The sequence below is a fragment of the Gossypium arboreum genome, chromosome 9 (assembly GCF_025698485.1).
Source record: "Gossypium arboreum isolate Shixiya-1 chromosome 9, ASM2569848v2, whole genome shotgun sequence".
NCBI lineage: Eukaryota > Viridiplantae > Streptophyta > Magnoliopsida > Malvales > Malvaceae > Gossypium > Gossypium arboreum.
In genome coordinates, this window is record NC_069078.1 from 93,329 (window position 1) to 112,536 (window position 19,208).

The 19,208-nt window shown below is 33.7% G+C and overlaps 1 protein-coding gene and 1 long non-coding RNA gene across 2 annotated transcripts; one reads left to right on the plus strand and one right to left on the minus strand.

The window, feature by feature from the left end:
- Nucleotides 1-10,149: 10,149 nt before the first annotated feature.
- On the minus strand, nucleotides 10,150-13,856 carry LOC108454240 (inactive TPR repeat-containing thioredoxin TTL3-like). The gene is made up of 7 exons (XM_017752630.2): nucleotides 12,779-13,856; nucleotides 12,070-12,265; nucleotides 11,797-11,978; nucleotides 11,379-11,712; nucleotides 11,082-11,286; nucleotides 10,900-11,006; nucleotides 10,150-10,811 (listed from the first exon to the last, which is right to left on the minus strand). Exons 1-7 carry the CDS (start codon nucleotides 13,636-13,638, stop codon nucleotides 10,659-10,661), a joined length of 2,037 nt encoding a protein of 678 aa, XP_017608119.1. The 5' UTR covers nucleotides 13,639-13,856; the 3' UTR covers nucleotides 10,150-10,658.
- LOC128280933 (uncharacterized) lies at nucleotides 12,525-13,216 on the plus strand. The gene is made up of 2 exons (XR_008271151.1): nucleotides 12,525-12,909; nucleotides 13,020-13,216. It is a non-coding gene; the product is annotated as an uncharacterized LOC128280933 (long non-coding RNA).
- Nucleotides 13,857-19,208: the final 5,352 nt, after the last annotated feature.

Consider the following 19,208-nt stretch of genomic DNA (forward strand, 5'->3'; position numbering starts at 1 on the left):
AATTAGAAAAAATCCCAATACTAAAATCACCACATTACCAAGATCAAATTAGAAGTATAGTCATATTTGACATGATTATCACGAGCTGAAGAACGTACTTCGAACATGAGTCGTAATTGACAAATTATGGAACAAAGATAACAAGAAAACCGAATAAAGAAATCCAAGATAGAGAAACCGGAATAAAGAAATCCGAATAAAGAGATCCGGGATAAAGAAACCCAAGATACGATACTATGCTTGGGAGAATCGAAAACCAAATTCATAGAGAAAATGCAGAATACCCTGATAATTCTTCAAAGAAAGAAAGTCCAAAAGAAAACATCATTTAATCCCACTGAAATCAAAAAGAAAGTCCAAAAGAAAACATCATTTAATCCCACTAAAATCAAATATAACAAGATCAATATATCTTCCCATACATATATATCAGATGAAGCATCAAGTAGAAGAAACAAAATCATAATATCATATGAATTCTCTCATCAATTCTTATCAGACAAAATGAAATAGAATACCCGATAAAATAGAGCAATATAAATTATAAACCAGTCAGACTACCAATGCTTTCATCCAACACCGAATTAGAAGACATTCCCATATAACAATAATTTCTTGAAGATCAATAGCCATAGAAATATTTCGAGAACGGGTGAACACATAGAACATCTCAAAAGAGATCGCTAAATCTGTCCGGTCATAAGCTGTCACACTCGGATAATTCACATTTGAAATATCATTTCCCCAACTAGTTCTGCCGTCACAAATTTTATATTAAACCATTCACTAAAAAGGCCAATTCTGAATAAATTTGATTTACACTTTTCTCGACCTTGCACTTGAGTAATTCGATTTACCAAGGAGAATTCCTTTTCTAACTAGGACGATGCATAACTCCAATAATTTTTACGTCAATCCGATACTTTCGGCTCTAACTTTACTTATCAGCTCATTTTCAATCTCGGATCATACTTATAATTATTCTATCCTTTGAACTCTTTGGGTTTTCAACAGAAACTTATTCAATACAAATCTCATGAAATTCCATTATAAGTACCACTTGATAAGGGGAGGGTTGTAGGACCTCGACTCGACTTTCTTATACATACACATATGACACAACTTCCATCATCATAGTAACATCATCAAAATCATGTCATTCATTCATGTTGGCTTACACCAATTTTCCTATTGTCCCATTTGGACAATATACTTATGCATACATTCTATGTTTTCTAGACAGCTTTACTTATCCATTCAATTAATTAAATTAATTCATGCTCATGACATTATATAAGGCCAAACAAACATAAATATTTGCATCACAATCACAACTTTCATTTCGTGCATTATCATGTACATATCATTACAATCATACAATTCAGTCCAACAATTTAACATAGATAAGTTCATTTCATTATAATCCTTTACCTCATAAAAATTATATACCATTAACATTCATCAACATTCGACATCCAATCAAGACAAGGACATTTTCATTCGTATCATAATATTATGACCTTTATTCATACCTCTACTACTTTCTATTTATTCCGTTCATCTTATCAAGTAAGCCACATACACTACATCATATGAGCATTAAGCAAATATGAATATTTATCACAACATGAACTTTCATCTCACATATTATCACATATGTATCATAAACCTTTATTCATACTTTTCTGAACCGAGACTTATCATAATCATAATTTTACTCAAATACCTTTACTTAACATTGAACATGGTTGGCGCAGCTCGGTTGGAGAGTACCCTGTCTAAATAAGACGGTACTTATACGCGTCGGAAGACATCATACTATCACAGATCAGTGGCATGTATAGCTAAACTTTTACACATGCTAGGTTAGTCTGAGAACCGACTAAACCTGCTCTGATACCACTAAATGTAACACCCCGTACCCGAGACCGTTGCCGGAGTCGAACACGAGATGTTAACGGACTTAATTCATTAATTAAACAGCTCATACAATTCATTTTAAAATTTCCAGACAAGCTGGCTAACTGCATCACAGTCGCTTTAAAAATCATATCTCGAGTTACGAAACTCGAAATCCAATTCCGTAAATTTTTCCTGAAACTAGACTCATATATATATCTACTAATTTTTTCTAGAATTTTGGTTGGGCCAATTAGTACAGTTTATTAGTTAAAGTCTCCCTGTTTCAGGGTTCAACTACTCTGACCTTAGTGTATTACGAATCAGATATCTCCTGTACAGAGCTTCAATGACTATGCCGTTTATCTCTAATAAAACTAGACTCAATAAGGAATCTGTACATATAAATCATGACTTCTAATTATCTTTGTAAAATTTATGGTGAATTTCCAAAGTCAGAACAGGGGATCCAGAAATCGCTCTGGCCCTGTTTCACAAAAATTTAAACATCTCATAAAATATAGCTCATATACCTGTTTTGCTTATTCCATATGAAAATAGACTCATCAAACTTCGATTCCATAATGTATTCATTATTTAATTCCATTTCTACTATTTTTAGTGATTTTTCAAACTCATGTCACTGCTGTTGTCTGAATCTATTTTATGGTAAATTTTACCTATTTCATGGTTTCCATGGATTAGCTAGCAATTTGACATACATAATACCAAATATGATCATGATTAGCCATTCCAATGGCTAATCATTACCAAGCATTTCTATTTCCATACCACTCAATAACCATATCATAAGACCATATATACAAAATGATTATAATGCTATACATGCCATACTCAAAATATACAAGCCATTATGCCAAGATGGTATACGGATAGTGTGGCGTGCCTCCGACCGTTTCCGATTTCCGAGCTGGCTTGTCAACACTACAAGGAATGAAAAGGAGGAGTAAGCATAAATGCTTAGTAAGCTCACATGCAAATAGCAAGTAACATAACCATATAAGCAAACATAAAACATCATTTGCATAATCATCACCAAGACATTCATATCACCTTTTCATTTATCATCTTACCATATTGTTGTTATATCGAGTTTTCAACCCGAGGGTTAAGTACATACCTGTTCAAAGTATCCATTTCACAACACTTACCAATACGTCCCTTTCATCTTGAGTATTCCTCCATTTAAGTAGAACTTTACCCGTTGAACACATCGGAATATAATTCGGATACATGGAAAGTTTGCACATAAGTGCCACATATGTAGCCAAGCTACCATGTAACCCGCCCATAAGTGAACTCGGACTCAACTCAATGAGCTCGGGAGTTCGCATCCATAAGTGAACTCGGACTCAACTCAACGAGTTCGGATGCCTAGTTACATCTCACGAACTCGGACTCAACTCAACGAGTTCGGACATTCGCATCCATAAGTGAACTTGGACTCAACTCAACGAGTTCGGATGCTCAACCATCCTAGTGACATGTCACTTGTATCCTAATCTATTCCTAAGGTTCAAACGGGATTTTTCCTTGAACACTTATCCTTGCCGTCTTCCGTAGAATGCCGAAATCAATACTCGGTAACAATTATATTTAACAAGTAGTTCACATAATTTACATATTATTTGAAATTAACCACAAAGCATACATTTCATAATAAAATTCAGCATAGCATATAATTAACATCAATAACTTAAAATAACAATTATGCTACTTTATTTACACATGAACTTACCTCGTATGTATGAAAATGGCTATTTTACCATTTCGTCCACAACTTGGTATTTTCCCATTTTAGCCCAATTTCAGTTTACCTTGCTCTATCATTTAAAATATAGTCTAATTAGGACTCACATTATTCAAATTGACCCAAAATCATATTTTGGGAAAATTACAATTTTGCCCCTAAACTTTTGCATATTTACACTTTTGCCCCAAAGCTCGTAAATTAAAATTCAGCCTATTTTCTTATGTTTTATGACATGCTGATCATTTTTCCTTCTATGGCAACATCAAATTCTCACTCTAACATGTACTTATGACTATTAGGTATTTTTACCGATTAAGCCCTTTGCTCGTTTTCACTTAAAACCGAGTAGCACAAGTTGTCTAACATAATCTAAAACTTCATATTCTATCATAAAACACCAAAATACACAAATTTCACCTATGGGTATTTTTCCAAATATAAACCTAGGTTAAATTATTGCTAGCATAAGCTAAATCGAGCTAGGGACTCCAAAAACGTAAAAATCATTAAAACGAGGGTAGAACGGACTTACAATCGAGCTTGGAAGCTTGAAAACCCTAGCCATGGTTTCTCCTTGCTATATTCGGCCATGGGGTTGAAGATGAGCAAAATTGGCTTTTAATTTTGTATTTTAATTCATTTTACCCTAAATGACCAAAATGCCCTTACTACTAAACTTTCCAAAAATTCCATCCATGTCCAATTTTGTCCATAGACTTAGAAATTGGTAAAATTACTCTTTAAGGACCTCTAATTAATAATCTAATTCAATTTTATGCAAAATACTTCTAGAACACAAGTTTTGCAATTTATTCAATTTAGTCCCAAATTTCAAATTAAGCACTTTATGCATAAAATTTCTTCACAAAATTTTCACACAATCATGCAATCATATCATAGACCTTAAAATAATCATAAAATAAATATTTATATCTCGGATTTTGTGGTCACGAAACCACTATTCCGACTAGGCCCAAAATCAGTATATTACAGCTACCATTTTTGTCATCCTCTTTATTGGGCGCCCAAAGATGACATTGTACGCCATGGGATGATCTACAAAAAAAGCTGAACGTACTTCGTAGTCGTATATTTGCCATCCCCCAAGGTGATTGGCAAAGTGATAAAGCCCTTCACCTTGACTAGATTGTTTCCAAAACGTGCTTGCTTTAGATAAAGCTTACTCTTTCAACCCCATTTTTTGATATGCTTTCCAAGATAGCACGTCCACTACACTCTCACTATCTACAAGTATCCTTTTGACCTCAAAACCTGTGATCATCGTAGAAGCAACCATCAGATCATTTTCGTCTTTATCACAGACAAACTCTTCATCATTATTACCAAATTCAACACTCCATCTTCATTGATAACATGAACTCTTAGGGGCGCTAACAGACATTACACTTCTTATGTGAGCCTTTCTCTTTGCATTATAACCTACCAATATTCATCTATACCTATAATCACATGAATGGTGCATTTGGCCTTTTGTTTACCCTAAGGATCACCACGCGAACCCTGAACCTACTGGTAAGTACCTTGATCAACAAATTCTATGAGTTCACAATTTCACACTGCCTCTTTAATATCATCCTTCAAAGTGAAACAATATTCAGTCATATGCCCAACATCATTATAGAAGGCACTTTTGTCTTTTGAATTTGACCTTCTTGTCCTATGCCTTATTGGAGATGGTTTGGGCAGGATACTGAGACTCTTCACCTAGTTCAAAATGTAAGTATAGGTAGCATTCAAAAGAGTGTAAACTTTGAACCTACCCTAGGGAATGTACTTCCTGGTATGTTCTGGTTGAGACCTTTGAGGAGCTTTGAAAGAATTACCTTGCGTTTGTGCTTTCTGCTGCCTATCACCTCGTGCTTGCAATAACTGGTTAGGGAGCCTACTTGTTCTGAGCTCTCTTACGATTCCTAAACTATCTGCCTTCTCTTTGAAAGATGCTACACGACGCCCTTTTAATCTCCTCTAGCTCTGCGAACTTATGGGCTCGTTCGTACAGGTTTACCAAACTCTGGGTCTAATATCAGCAAAGGAGTACGACACATGGTCATTCTGTACCCCCATAATGAAAGCATCGATAACCCACTGATCCTCTAAGTTTTTCATGTTCAAATTCATTACATGAAACCGTTTCACGTAGTCTTGGAGAGACTCGCCTTCTCTATGTTTCACAGATATCAACCCCATAAGCATGCTCATCATCGCCCTATAGGCCCTGAATCTTCTTAGGAATATTTGGCCCAACTGGGAGAAACTTCAAACTGAGCTTTGAGGAAGGGACAAATACCAATCCTTCGCATTTCCTTTAAGTGTCGTGGAAAAAGCCTTGTATTTTTCCGAATTTGATGCTCCTAGCATGTTCATATAATCAGTGTACTACATCAGGTGGGCTCGTTAGTCTCTCATCCCTTTGAACATGTCTTTTGAGACCTTAAAATCACGTGGCAAGTTCATTGTTGCTATCTTAAGGGCCAACAGATTGTTAGAATAGAAAAGTCAATCCATGTCTTGAGACTCGGGGTGCAACGTTCTCACATCTCATCGTAACTCATCTATCTCGTTTTTCTATTCTTTCGCATGCATGCCTGAACTTTCGTTCTGCGTATTCACATTATTGTAGAAATAATAATTGTCAGAATGCACCTTCCTTCTTAACTCCTCGTTCTGCTTTAGTAACTCTTGTTGGAAAGTCAGTTGCTACTCGAACCATGCATCCTGTGTAGCCATTTGTTCTCTCGTTAACTTCATCTACTCCTGAAGAGCAAGAAACTATTGTGGCAATGTTTCCTGGTTAGAAGGGAGTGCTAGACCGTGACCAGAGGATATGTTCAAGTCCAACGGACCAAAAACTCCCTGATAAGCCGCACTGCCAAAGTTCTCTGGTCGATCGACAAACCAGTTGGCAAACAGGTCTGCCCTGTTAAGTTGACCACCGGAACCCAAGGCTACAACTTGTCTGGATGAAAGATTAACAAGGAAGTTTTCATTTGGGTGAGCCATTGTAATTTTTGTGAAAAAATTTTCTCAAACTGAAAGAAATCTGCTGGTTTAAAATCTATCCATGCTCACTGTACCAATTGCTGAGTAATTTTTCGTTGTGTCTTATTATAGGGGATAATCGAATATTTATATACATGGTTATGGTTCATGGAACTGATGTTCTTAGTAGACTATATTCATGTTGGATACATGTACTGTCCTGGGCTGCTTGCTGGACTTCGTGGCCCCTATATGCGAATTCCTTAGGTATATACGAGCTGAGACCACGAGCTCCCTTTGCGAGTAACCCCTGGCATGTGCGAGCTAAAACCACGAGCTCCCCTTGCTAACTTCTCACTATAAGGCTTGTACGCATCCATCTGGTAGGGCGTAGTCGAGTCGCGAATAGGCGAATCAAACCTTATCTGGTTCTCGGGTTAGTGATCATAACTACATAACACATCCTTAATTTTTCAAGTCCTTTTCAAACAAGACCCTTGCATTTTCCCTGCCACTGAAGTCAATGCCTAAGATCAAGTTTTCATACAAGTAGTTGGAAGGTATGGACCAATGAATACTAAAAAAGATGATCAACAAGAAGTGCCTAAGAAGCGAAAAGTGCCTACTTCCTTAGGCCCAAGCCTATTCTTTCTAGAATCTAAAAGAGGATAACTAACAAGCTTACTTCCTATATCAAAGCCAATGATCGACATATTTCCAAATTTAGAGTAGAAGCCAAGGTTGTTCAAAGATAAGAGATAGACAAAAGGCCCTCTATACTGATATCCTTTTTCTTCTTTATAAAAATTGAATTGGCAAAAAGGGGGGAGATAATTGTGCTAGCTGAGGGGGAAACTGATGTTGTTGCTGTATTTGCCTTTATTTTATTAATTTGTTAATCTCTTTCAATCGTTTTTGGGGTTTTTGTAATTTGAACTCTAAACCTTGATGAACTGCAAGTTATTGAATGAATGATTTTACTTGAGCCACAACTTACTTAGCTATAATTATGGTGTTTTTATTACTAATGCAAATTTCAAACATTGTTAGATTATGGGAATTATGTTGAAGGGGAGCTTTGTTTGATTGTTGATTAAGCTTCATGTTTTAAATTTGTTTTGTTTAAAAAATTGTCAAAGTGGGTGTGCCACTTCTTTTACCACTGTGACAAAAAAACAAGATGTCATATTTGGAAGATTGACAATTTATTGAACCAAATCTTTGGGTTGTGTTGATACAGTAGAACGATTCAAGTCCATCAATGAATATGAATTCACTTGGAGAAACATATTTAAAAGATATGATCGGATTGTTTATATTGAATCCCTTAGACTAAGGAAGTTAGATTAGGTCGAAACTTAAAGACTTATTTGTCAACAATTCGTTTTACTTTGGTTATTGAATATTATATTGTATTTAGCTATTTTAACTATTTTTAGAAAATATGTTAGTAAATCTCAATAACTTTTATATAATTGAGAGATTTGTATAGGTTTTGAACTGAGTATTGTTTTAGAGTACTTATTTTTTTAGTAAGGAATATCATTTGTGAGAGTGTATTTGAATTGTAAAACCTTTGTATGGTTAGTTTTACGGGTTAAGTTTATAGGGGGAATTTAATGGTGAAAGATCTAATCTTTAAAATACAAGAGGTAAGGAATCTTCATTAGGGTGTGTTAGAACTAAAATCACTAATTGTATTTATTTTGAAAATATTAGATTATAGGTAGGCTCTATAAACATAGAGACATTGAACAATGTAAACAACTTTGAGGTCCCCTTTTTTTCATTATGGTTGTCCCAGTTACTGCAGAGTGCCCACTTCTGCATTCACTTCTATTGATACTTTGAATCTTGTAAACTTAACAACTGTTTTAGGTCAATAAATATTAATATCATGTGAGCTCTATTTTTAAATATTAAGTAACTTAATTATATAAAATATTAATTAATTTAAATCACTTATTTAGATAACATAAATTTGTTAATTTTAAAAATTTAAAGAGTAATTAAAATGGAAAATTTTTAGAATTTTTCGATCTAAGATTGAGGTTTGGAATGATAGAAATGTGCAAGTGTGGAAATCAACTAAAATCAACTGATTGGATTAGCTCTATGGACGATTTGGGCTGCTCCATTTGCTAAGTAGATCAGTCTTCTTTTTTTAACATAATTGGGCCTCTTTTTATCTTTAGGTTTATAATTAATTTTTAACCCATTTAATTTTAGATCAAAATTCATTATAAAATATTTTTAATATATATTTTTGGACCATCCATGGTTGGAAAATATTATTTGCCTTGCTCTTGATCACTTGATGCACAACACTGCCGCAACGGTTCAAGCCTCTCGAGGTGTCTGTCGAGCTAATTTTCACGCTTTGTACAAAATTGTAAAAAAATAAACTAAAATTGTGTAAATTTATTATAAAAATAATTAAAATTCAATATGTTAATAATTTTAGTACAATTTATTTATTTTATAATTAAAATATAAATTTTAACAAAAACTACTACAAAACTGCACGAATTAGAATTCAAAACGTGCTGAAAAAATTTATATATTTTTATATTTCCAAGGTGCCACAACTTCTCTCGTTAAAGCTTGACATCTCCATTAAGCCCAACAAAAAATATTCAAAATCAACATCACACCAGAGGATTGGATTATAGAGATTGCTCCCACCATGCAACACTACTTCAGAGAAAGAATAAAAATTAAGCTTGATAGAAGAAATGAAAAAAATAAATATTTTTTTTATCTATTATTTGATAAAGTTGAAAAATAATTTGAAAAATACATAATTTTGAACTAATATATTCATCTCTCTTGTTTTTCCAATTTGGAAGATGGACCTCTTGCTTTTCTTTTTAACCAACCATACTCAATTTATTTTTCTCCCACTTTTTCACACAGCCAATCACACTCCAAACTTATAAAAATCTCTCTGCTTCAGCATAAAAGTCCCACGATTTTGTTCTAAAAATGATGTCTCACAAATACCAGCTTAACTCTGTATGTTGATATAATAAGGAACCCTCAAAACCTTCCAATTTAAGAGATCCCATTGCTTGATCAAGTAATGTAATGAAGCTTTAATATTAACAAAGTTTTCAACCATAAAAATCACTATATTAGGAGTCAAAAAAATAAATTAATTTTATATGTTAAATCAAAAAGCAAATAAAATCTTTTGGAAAAATTTTCATCTATTTTTACTATTAAAATTAATCATTATATATCAACATGACGTAAACGTAACAAGTCACGTGTTATTATCTGATAACCCGTCAACCAAACCAATTTTTTACGGTACAAATGGATGAAATTTTTAACAAAAATAATTAATTCTCTCTTTAATCTAATATACAAATACTAAATTATCCCTTTTTAGTAGAGAAAACAAAATACAGTAAATGTAAAAGAACAAAAGGTTGAGTCAAATTAGGGGAATAAATAATGCAAAGAAATTAGAATGAAAGGTTAATAACAAAGCTTTCTTTCCAGCCTAGAATCCAGCAGACATACAATGCCACCAACCAGCCAACCCAACTGGAGAGACAAAATAATTATATTCCACACTTTATCCCACCTTTTCATGTCATAGGAGACATGGGGGACATCACTCTCTCTCTTAAAAGTAAAAAGGTTTAGTGGGAGTGCAGGTCAAAAGTAGAAATCAAAGATATAGAAAAGCATTACGCAATTCCATAAATGTAAAACTAAGAAGCTATTTTCACAGAGTCTGAGGCTTTATTTGGCCTCCCTGGAGTTCTATGAAACAATTATGTAGTCGATTATGTCACATGTAAAACTGCTGGTCCTAGCATGAATCGAGAAATGACAACGATCTTCAACCCAAAAAAAAAAATAAAATGAAATGAAATGGAAATTAATACTTTGGACAATTATCATCCAATGCTGTTTGTGGGGGTGACTTGAGCCACAAAGAAAAGGCAATTTCATTTTACTCTTACTTTTTTCTCTATAGAATATAGTTCCTCAATGAGTCCTCCAGGAACTGATGGGTAGGGCTGATCATCTCCTTCACTTTGTTTCCATTCTTATAAATCTTAAAAGTAGGGACCATTCTTATACTCTCTGCTTTTCCCACTGCTATGCTTTCCTCTACATCCACCTTCAATCACAAAACAATGAGACATGGCATAGAGTTGGTTTAGAATGCCAGTGACAGAATGAGTTCAACAAGTAAAGAACAAAATTACCTTGTAAAAACGTATAGATGGATACCGAACACAAAGCAAATTTACGAATGGGGATATTTCTTCACATTGTTCACTGGTTGCCACTTTAAAGTGGACCACTGATACCCCTGAAAGTTTTGAATTTGTAAATCAGATACCCGACTTGGGGAAATGAAATCCACACAAGGGCATATCAATCTCACCTGGTGTCGATATTGCAGTTTTGAATCTCTCTAGGCTAGAAATTTCTTCTACTTCACCGCTGATTTTCATGTTAAGAACATCCATTCCACGGGATTTCTTCAGTGCAACCTGTGCATTATGCAGAGACTCAGCCACTTCATTATCTCCAGGAAGTTCCTTTCTCAAGAGCTCATAATCTCTCACAGCATCTGGCCACCGTCCAAGCTAAACATATACTCATGTGTCAGTTCCTAATCAACAGAAATGAAACATGAAAGCACATATACCAAAAGGTAACCATACAAACGTCATTTCACCTTTGCGTTCGAGGCAGCCCTTCGAAGTAAGGCTTTTAGGTAATTTGGTTGGATCCTAAGAGCCTGGTTGCAGTCCTCTACAGATTTTTCCCAGAGTCCAAGCTTAGACCAACAAACTGCTCTATTGCAGTATAGAACAGAGTTCGAGCTATCATATTTGAGCCCTTCCCCATAAGCAGAGCAGGCTTCAGCATATCTTCCGGCATTGAAAAAGTCATTGCCTTGTGACCGTGCTCTTGCTACCATTTTCACATTATTTAATACCACTGCAATTTCAACATTGTTGTAATCAATACGTCTAGCCTTCTCTGCTGCAGAAACTGCATTCTCAAATCTGCAAGAAATCTATAATGCATTTTCACTCAACCCTAACAACAATACCAAATCAAAAATCGTAACTTCATCTTTCAAAGCTCACCTTCCCAATGCCATCTCAACTTGAGCTTGAACAAAAAGGGCATAAGCTTCAGCCACCATGCCAAAGTACCTAATCTGTGAAGAGGGAGTATATTTCTCCAAGTTCGAAATGTTCGATAAGCAGGAATCCGAGTCATCAATTTGGTGGAGCTTCAAAAAGGCTTCTGCTTTACAAGCAATGAGCTGTGTATTCATTTCAACAGGCTCAGAAATTCTGCACTTAATTTCTATAAGCAGCTAGCTAGTGCAAATATACAAAGGCCAGGAGCCATACCTGGGGAGACGAGTCTGCACCAACAGCTATTGCTGCATCAATTTCCCTTATTACAGTCTTCCAATCACCAATCTTTCGAGCATCTGCGCATCGATTAATATGATTTTCCAACAACTGCAACTTAAGTAACTCAGCTGGATCTGATTGTTGCCCTGGAAAACATAGGTGGCGTCTAACATTATCAGGAAAACCTAACCTGGAAGTAAGAAATTTGAGGATTGTTAATATTCAGTCCAAAATCCATTGCCAATTTGAACATCCATCCAAAGGGCTTTTTTCCTTTTTAGTGGAAATTGAGAAAGGAAAGTGATGTAGTAAGAACTTGAATGGTTCAAATAGAAGAAGCCAAAGGACTAAATCAATCAAATAATAAGATGATTATAGACAACAAAAAGTACAATCCCTTAAAATCTATCATATATATGAAAAGCACACCTTGACAAGCTAGCAACAAAGAGACAAAGCAATCTCAAAGTAATAGCAGGGACATTGGAACAGAGAGTTGAAAGAAGAGATGGCATCGAAAATCACAACCCATGAACATGAAAAAGAACAAACAAGGACGAATGGTAGAATGAGAGAGAAATAAAAGCCCACAGAAACTAAACAGATCCAATCCACAGCAACACCGAAGAGAACATAAATAAAGCAAGCCACCCATCACATTAATCAAGATGATAAATTAAATAAGAAAATTTAACTTACTCACCTAAGATAAAGGGAAGACAACCTCTGATGAGCTCTGCCATAACCAGGGTCCAATCTAACAGCCTCCTCACACTCCTTGACGGCTTCTCCCAACCTTCCCACCGCCGCCAACGCTGCTGACCTGTTACTTCGGTAAGCAGCATTTTCCGGTGAAATAGATATTGCTTTATCATACAATGCCAATGCTTCCAAAAAATTTCCTCTTTTATACATCTCATTACCAGCTTTCTTCATTTCTTCAGGATCAGCAGTAGTCCCCAATTTAGCACCGCCACCACCGCGAATTATGCTGCCATGTCCATAGTTTCCTTTGCCAGCACCAAGCGTATCGGTCTTGTTAGAGGTACGTAAGCCCATGGTTTTTAGGATTTTCCCAGACGGGCAAATGTTACCACTGGGTAAAATATTTGTCGTGGTTGGGATAGAACAAACAGGAGAGGATGAAGAAGAAGAAGAAGAAGATGATGAGGTTGCTCCACTGAAGCTTGAACCAGAGTAGATTAAAGGAGGCCCAGCAGAGACGGATCTCCTATGACCGGGCCTAAGATTCCGGTTTGTTGAGACAGATCCGGGTATAGATGTAGTTTTGTCCGAAAACTCCCCTGAGAAATGGGTACTGTTTTTGCTGGAAACGGAACCGGCGGATGAGGTAGAGCTATTACCAGATGTTGTAGTGAGGGCTGAAGTACTTCCATTGTTGTTGGCAGAGAGACGGGTAGGGAGCAATGGTGAAACAGGTGAAGCCAACAGATCGAGTTGTTTGAAGTCAGGTTTGTTCATTTCAGTGTGGTCGGTAGATGCAAAACTGAGTGAGTGACGGTGGCGAGTGGTTCGGGAATCAAAGCTTTGTCGTCCAGACATATTAGCAGCAGAAATGGGTATTGGTAGTGGAATCTGGATTGAATTAAGAGAGAAGAAAAGGAAGTAGTTAGTATTTCTATCCCTCTCTTGTGTTTAATGTTGAATTAATGTCTTAGATTAGGTATACTAAAACACCAACACTTACGTAAACCAAACATTAAGCAGAGAAGGGATCTAAAGGGAAGATTAAATATGAATGTCACTCCACTGTGACATGTCATGCCAAGTCCAGTTAATAAACGATATTTTTTTATATCGATACTAATTAAATTAAGATTAATTAATTATATATAAATTATAATTATAAATCTAATATTACAAATAGTTTATTTATCTCAACAGTTGATATAAATATAAAGCTTGATTATAAGAGAACAAGGTATAAATGTTAAAGTTTTATATTGTTTTCATGTTAAAGAAGTATAAAAAGATGTTAAAGTGAAGATTACTCATGTAAAGTTTTATATTTTGATATGATATTGAAGAAAGAGATTGAGAAAGTGAATCAAGTGATGAGGAAAAAGGAGAGAAAATTATTTGAATTTGGAAAAGGTTGGTACCTATAAATTCTCTTGTTATTTAAGGATTAAAATGTAAACTTAACGAAGTTTTATGGTAAATTAGTAAAATAAAATGTAAAACAATTTAATATGTGAATACGAAATTATGATAAAAGTTTAACGAATGTGTCATGAGATGATGGACTATGCATAAAGTATTATAAAAGTGAAATTGTGGAAAAATATGAAATTTTTATGATGATAAGGACTAAATTGTCAAACCCGAGAAAATATATGGATGAAATAATAGAAGTAAAATACATAAAAAGTTTATATATGAAAATAATATATTAAGATAAATTATGTTATTAAAGTGTAACAGAAAGAAAATCGATGATTATGATTAATTAGTGAATGTTAAACTTTTATGACAAAATAGGACTAAATTGAGAAGTTATGAAAGTTTACAAAAATTTTGATAAGTGAAGAATGTAGCTGAGAATGCAAAATACATGATTATTGTAATTCAAATTACAATTGTTCTAAGTTGTGGAAATATAAGGAGTAAATTGAAAAAGTGTAAAATTGGAGTTAAATTGTGAATATTATATTGATAAATAGAATGTGTAAGAAAGTGTGATGGAATAATATATGTATGAAGTGAAAGCGAGATTGAATTACAAAAAATAGTGAATTTCATGATAAAAAGGATTAAACTGAAATAAGTTCAAAATATGCAAATGTTGTTTTGAAAATGAGAAAATTAAATTGACTCTGATGTGGTTACCCAAGTAGACAAGATATGAGATAATAAGATATAGATAACATGCCATTAAGGAAAAATTTAGCGTGCTTTCTATTCTGATTACGCACTTACTGTTGTCCTATTCTGACATAACACTTCGATGCTACTTTGTTCTGTTATTGCACTTTAGTGCATTACTATATTGTTTCCATATTTCCTAAGCGTTATGTTTAAGTCTGTGTTAAGCCTCTGTTGAATAATAGAAGATAATGATAAAGTAAAAAGTTATAGTAAGCAAATTCTGAAGAAAAATTCTTGTTACATAATGAGATGACAATTAAAGGATTCTAATAACAATTTACGTTAAACCCTGAAGTGATAATATAGTGATAGATGGGTAAAAGTTCTATTCCTGTCAATCCATGAAAAGATAAAATTTGTTAATTACGTAATAATGAATCCTATAAATACAAAATGATCTGTTGATTATCAAAATATACCCTGTTGATTATTAAGATATATTCAGGAATTATAGTATTAATAATATTTTCTATATATAGAATTCAAGGCAAAAAAAATGATATTTGGATTCTTGGGTACTTTCTAAGCTTTCATGAGCTTAAGGTGTGTTTTAAACGCGTACATGAAAGATTGAACTAAAGCTCTAGATTCAACTTTGGATTTCAACACATCTCATATCATTTCATCACTAAGGCTTGAAGAGGGTACGGATTTGATTTTTTGGTTATAAAATATGACATGTACATAAGTTATTGCAAGTGTTTTGATATAATTTGAGGTTTATAATGATTAGTTGATGTGAAATCACCGAAGTTGCTTTAGCAACGAATATAACATCTCGGTGCTTTCACCTGGTGTTTGGGTCGGCTATGAAGATGTTACAAGTTTATTATATACATGATATTTTATACACATGATTATGATTAGTACATAATTATAATATATATATATATGATATGCATACATTTTAAAATCATGAAAAGAGAAAGAAAGAAAGAAAATTAAGGAAAATTTTAAGCAATGCAAGAAAATAATGTTTTAATTGGGGCCTTAAGTTGAAAACATATATTTATTTGGTGATTTCAAATTTCAATAATCATGTTTATTTGGTAAACTTCTAAATATGAAAGTTTATGATTTTTCAAAAAGACACTTATGTACTTATTGGTACACTATATATAGATATTTGGTTGGAGTTGAAATAATTAATTCATTCTATCCAAATTGTGAGTGAATTTTTCACTACAAAAGTTTTCTTTATTTCTCATGAACTTCATATACTTAATAATTTGTTTTATTCAAATCATGATATTAATAACTAGCATTTGAATGTTATTTACGAGACATTATTTAAATGTATTGATCAATAAATGACACATTAAATCAAAACGATCATATAGATGATCATATAATGTGAATTATCTTGGTTAATTTAAAATAACCATAACTTAAATGGTTTTATATAATACCACACATTTTTTAGTCTATGTTATAAAATTTGGACTAGTAGTGCTTTTGACAAGAAATGAAATAAGTCATATGTAATATGCATAGTTAATTTTTCTTATAAAAGTAGAATATTGGAAAGCATTGACTCATACGATAATATCACTATTCTGATATGATATCTTCTAGTGAGAATGTTGACATGATAATCATATATTTTTATGTAAAAATTTTTGAAATTTACTTTAAAATCCATAAATCAAAAAACCTCATGAGTATGAAAATAGCAGAACCATTTAAATGATAGACATGCATAGTCAGAAAATGTCTAATTGTAACACCCCTAACCCGTCTCCGTCACCGAATTAGGGTTAGGAGTATTACTAAACAATTAGAAACATTTGGACATTAGATCATTCAATATTATAATCACAACATATAATGTTCATATACATGCATAATGCCCCTAAAACGAGCTCTCGAGGCCCTAAAACTAACTTACAAACAATTCAAGACTAATTTGAATCAATTTAGAAAAAATTGGGAAAAGTAGCAAAATTTGAAAATACAGGACACACAGCCATGTGCCTCACACAACTGAGAGACATGCATGTGTCTTTGGCCATGTAAGCTTCGAACTAGGGACACACGGCTGTGTCCCAGCCCATTTTCTCACTCCTGTAACTCTCTAAGTAGGGTCACACGGCCGTGTCACACGCCCATGTGCCAGGCCATATAACTTTTGAAGTTGTCCCACACGTTCGTGTATCAAGTCGTGTGTTAGATTGTGTAACTCACTGGCTTGCATACAAAGGACCATCAGGTGACACACGGCCGTGTCACAAGGCCCATTTCATGCAATTGAATCTCTTTTGTAAATTTACATATTTACCCTTCAATCTTTCATTTTTATTCAATTTAATCCCTAGGCCCTAATCATGAAAATTATCCATTTTTCCTTAACACCCATGTTAGCTGATTGTTCCCTATCTTCTTATCAACTCCTATTTGCAATAATTTCACCTAAAGTACAAGCAATTTATCATTTGAATCAATTTAGTCCCTAAATATCAAAATCACTAAAAATTACTTTACAAAATAGTCCACCCAAACAATAAAGTCTCATATTTCCATCATAAACTTCAAAGAATAGCTCAACTCATCAATGGAAACATTCATAACATTTAAAAGTTTCACAAATTGATCATCGGGTTAGCTAGATCAAGCTAATACGAACTCAAAAACATAAAAATTACTAAAAACGGGCTAGATTTCACTTACAATTGAAGATTCAAAGCTTGGAAACTAAAACCCTAAAGTTCTCACATTTTCCGTGAAGAAGGTCAACTATTTCATCAGCTTTCATCTTTTAATTTTCTAATTTTGTTTTATATAGCTAGGTTTTTTTTGTAATTATTTCAACTTTCTTAAATAATTTCTTAATTAACCATGCTTAAGCCTAATTAAACCATTTTTACTTTAAAAAAATCATCATTCCAATCCACTAACTCAATTCCATGGTTTAATTATCTTTTTAACCCCTTTAATTTAACTTCTCAACCTTTACAATTTTTACAATTCAATCCGTTTTACTTATTAAACTATCCAAACAATTAAATTTTTCAACCAAAATTTAATATGACTCTAGAGACCTCATAATTATACTAATTAAGTAATATTCACGAAATATTTTGTCGGAATTATGGTCTCGAAACCACTGTTTTGGACACCACTGAAAATCGGGTTGTTACACTAATAATGTCCATGATAAAAGGATATATAAACATGACGTTAATGTCAAAAGATTGGACAATTGGTGGTCCTCTAATATGATTATGTTCTTAAAATATATGAAACACCCTTATATGTATATGGTTTTTTTTTAAGTCTTTTTATGTTAACAATGTTGAGAAGTTATGATAAATAGCAAATATGTTGTCTTGTTTCACGAAGGGATTTCATGCCTCCTTACAACAGCTTACTTGGTAAAAAGACATGGTGTATAGTTTCATACATTTGGATTGTGAAATTAATTTATTGTGTATCAATAAATAAATAAAGTAGCCAAATATGAAACTATCATTATAAAAGAAAAGTAAAATAATGACTTTGAATATTACGTAAATTGATAATTGTACAAAAGATATCATAATATTCTTTTGTGAAAGAATGGGCAATTAAACATGGTGGGAGTGTTAGTCCTGTGAACTTTCAAGGCACAAATAAATATAAGTTTCACCATGTGGTATAAATTATTAACAGAACTTTGATAACAAATGTAACACCCCCTAACCTGTCTCCATCGCCAAAATAGGGTTATAGAGCATTACCATACAATCGAAAACATTTAACATCTTAACATTTAAATAAACTAAACATATCATAATCCAATCAATTACATGCATTTTGTCCCTAAATTGAGCCCCCGAGGCCCTAAAAATAGCTTTGATGCAATTCGGGACTAATTTGAAACAAAACAGAAAGTTTAGGAAAAAGTTGCAAAAAATTGAAATAGGGGTCACATAGCCGTGTGACACCACCCTAGGCCGTGTAACTTTCGAACAAGGGACACACGACTGTGTTCGAGCTCGTCTCCTCACCCATGTAACTCATTGAGATGCCCCACACACCTGTGTGCCAGGTTGTGTGCTAGGCTATGTAACTCTTTGAGTTGCCACACACGTTCGTGTGTCAGGCCGTGTGCTAGGCCATGTAATTCACTAACTTGGAACCCTAAGAAATCTCAAATGATACATGGCCGTGTGATAGCCCGTGTGAATCCAAAATTTACCTAAAATCAAACCTTTTCAAGTTTAATTTATGCCAAACCATTCAAACCAATTGGGCACACATTCAAG